General features: G+C 48.7%; 1 protein-coding gene across 1 annotated transcript in view; it reads right to left on the reverse strand.

Annotated features, from left to right (window-relative positions):
* Nucleotides 1-3,322, reverse strand: part of LOC108679202 (max-interacting protein 1) — a 24,911-nt gene that overhangs the window by 12,738 nt on the left and 8,851 nt on the right. Inside the window, exon 2 of the mRNA XM_018167801.2 lies at nucleotides 1,264-1,522. Within this exon, the coding sequence (XP_018023290.1) occupies nucleotides 1,264-1,522 (259 nt within the window). The remainder of the gene's footprint in view (nucleotides 1-1,263; nucleotides 1,523-3,322) is intronic.

Here is a 3,322-nt window from a genome sequence, read left to right on the forward strand (position 1 = left end):
CTCCCATTGTCCCTCACTCCCAACTCCCCTTCTCCCCTCCCTCATTCCCGCCCCCCTTCCCTTGTCCCTCACTCCCATCCCCCCTTGTCCCTCACTCCCATCCTCCCTTCTCCCCTCTCTCACTCCCATCCTCCCTTCTCTCCTCTCTCACTCCCAGCCCCCCTCCCCCTGCACGGGAGGGGGGGGGCGGGGGCGCATCGTAAGAGCTCGGCAACGTGCCAGCGTCGGCGCGGCGCATGGACAACAAAGATGACAACAGGCATGACAACAGGGATGACAACAGGGATGACAGCATGGACGACAACATGGATGACAACATGGACGACAACAGGGATGACAACATGGATGACAACATGGACGACAACAGGGATGACAACATGGATGACAACATGGATGACAACAGGGATGACAACAGGCATGACAGCATGGACGACAACAGGGATGACAACAGGGATGACAACAGGGACGACAACAGGGATGACAACAGGCATGACAACAGGGATGACAACAGGGATGACAACAGGGATGACAACAGGGATGACAACAGGGATGACAACAGGGATGACAACAGGGATGACAACAGGGATGACAACAGGGATGACAACAGGGATGACAACAGGGATGACAACAGGGATGACAACAGGGATGACAACAGGGATGACAACAGGGATGACAACAGGGATGACAACAGGGATGACAACAGGGATGACAACAGGGATGACAACAGGGATGACAACAGGGATGACAACAGGGATGACAACAGGGATGACAACAGGGATGACAACAGGGATGACAACAGGGATGACAACAGGGATGACAACAGGGATGACAACAGGGATGACAACAGGGATGACAACAGGGATGACAACAGGGATGACAACAGGGATGACAACAGGGATGACAACAGGGATGACAACAGGGATGACAACAGGGATGACAACAGGGATGACAACAGGGATGACAACAGGGATGACAACAGGGATGACAACAGGGATGACAACAGGGATGACAACAGGGATGACAACAGGGATGACAACAGGGATGACAACAGGGATGACAACAGGGATGACAACAGGCATGACAACAGGGATGACAACAGGGATGACAACAGGGATGACAACAGGGATGACAACAGGGATGACAACAGGCATGACAACAGGGATGACAGCAGGCATGACAACAGGGATGACAACAGGGATGACAACAGGGATGACAACAGGCACGACAACCGGCACGACAAGAACAACAGGGATAACAAGGTACCTGTTAGCGATCTGTTTAGGCCGAGCTCTAGGACGCCTGTTGGCAGAGCGATGGTGGTGATGGTGGTGGTGGTGATGGTGGTGAGGGTTGACGGCGTCAGCGCTCTTCCCTCTATGGTGGTGATGGTGGTGGTGGTGATGGTTGCTGGTCAACTGACGGCCCAAACGTGGTGGTGAGCCCAGCGAGTCTGACGCTGATGGTGACGATGGTGGTGATGGTGAGGAGGGTGGCAGTGCTGCTGCGTACCCGTGCTCCATTGCTGCAACAACAAAGAACAACATTGTTATTACATATTATTTGTTATTGCTTGTAAGAACAGCAATAAGAGGACGCAATATGCGTCTTCTTGTTATTATTTATTATTGTTATTAGTTAGTATTGTTATCCCTTTGTTATTATTTATAAGAATAGCAACAAGACGAGAACAGCAACAACGCGCCACCGTTTTTGGCGCCAAAACAACGGCAAGAATGTGTCCACCCCCCCCACCTCCCTCCCTGTCTCTTATACACATCTAGATGTGTATAAGAGACAGCAACAGGGAAGCCTTATTGACCCATTTAACGAATTTGAAAACCCAATTGGATACTTGTAAGTTTCTGTATCGACTTATCAATATTCATTGATATTTCCACCCATACTAAGCCTTGCNCCAATACAATAGATCAAAAATTCAAGCGAAGTTACAAAGATTCCTCGATATTTCGTTTTCTATTTTTTTTTAATCTGGCTTGATGAAGTTGAATGCAAACGATAGTATTATTAATAAAATTTGACGCAAATGTGAATAACTATTGAGGATTTTTTAGCAATAATATTAATATATAAATATTTCAGAGCATAGCTGCGCTTCCAGTTTTTTTATAATGAAATCTCGATTGTAAAATCACCTCTATTTTTCAAGAGTTGCAAGTAGTAAAATTAGAACTTTGTTCGAGCTATCCCTATTAATTCTGTCTCTTATACACATCTAGATGTGTATAAGAGACAGCCCCCCCACTCCCACCTACTCGGGCCTCTTCCATACCCCCCATGGGCTTCCCCTTACCCCCACTGCGAGCCTCCCCCACACGCTCCCCCCAATCATAGCCCAGCGCAACGAGCTTTTGTGGAAGGGGGTGAGAAGGGGAGTAAAGGGGTGAGAGAAAGAGTGAGGGGGTGAGGGAGTGAAAGAAGGGGTAAGAGAAAGAGCGAAGGGGTGAGAGGGGGTGAGGGAGGCGCATGACAAAGAGAGCACTAGCAAGAGAGAAAGAGGAAATGGCAGGGCGAGAGTGTGATACGAAGAGAGAGAGAGAGAACTAGCACGAGGGGCAAGAGAGAGAACTAGCACGAGGGGCAGGAGTGAGAACTAGCGCGAGGGGCAAGAGAGAGAACTAGTACGAGGGGCAAGAGAGAGAACTAGCACGAGGGGCAAGAGAGAGAACTAGCACGAGGGGCAAGAGAGAGAACTAGCACGAGGGGCAAGAGAGAGAACTAGTACGAGGGGCAAGAGAGAGAACTAGTACGAGGGGCAAGAGAGAGAACTAGTACGAGGGGCAGGTTTTAAGCGGTGATCGCCACACAACAAAACTTTTATTCTCAGCCGAAGGCATGGAAAAATGTTTCCATGCCAATAATCAATAATAATAATATTATCACACATAATCCCTTGACAACACCAATATTAATTTATTTTCTTTTGTCTCCACCAAAAATAAAAAGCTCTAGGATGTAAGAAAGTAAACTTTCTGCCCGTGCTGATGGTAAGGCAGGAAGTGACAAGCGATCGCCTGACGCCCGCGAGCTGACGTAACGGCTGTCAGCTGCACTCGTCACCACGTGTAACACGTGCCACAGGAATAACACGTGCGTAACACATGCCGTAGGAATAACACGTGCGTAACACATGCCATAGGAATTATACGTGCGTAACACATGCCACAGGAATAATACGTGCGTAACACATGCCACAGGAATAACGCGTGCGTAACACATGCCACAGGAATAACGCGTGCGTAACACATGCCACAGGAATAACACGTGCGTAACACATGCCACAGGAATAACACGTGCGTAACAC

The sequence above is a fragment of the Hyalella azteca genome, unplaced genomic scaffold (assembly GCF_000764305.2).
Source record: "Hyalella azteca isolate HAZT.00-mixed unplaced genomic scaffold, Hazt_2.0.2 contig2661, whole genome shotgun sequence".
Lineage (NCBI taxonomy): Eukaryota > Metazoa > Arthropoda > Malacostraca > Amphipoda > Hyalellidae > Hyalella > Hyalella azteca.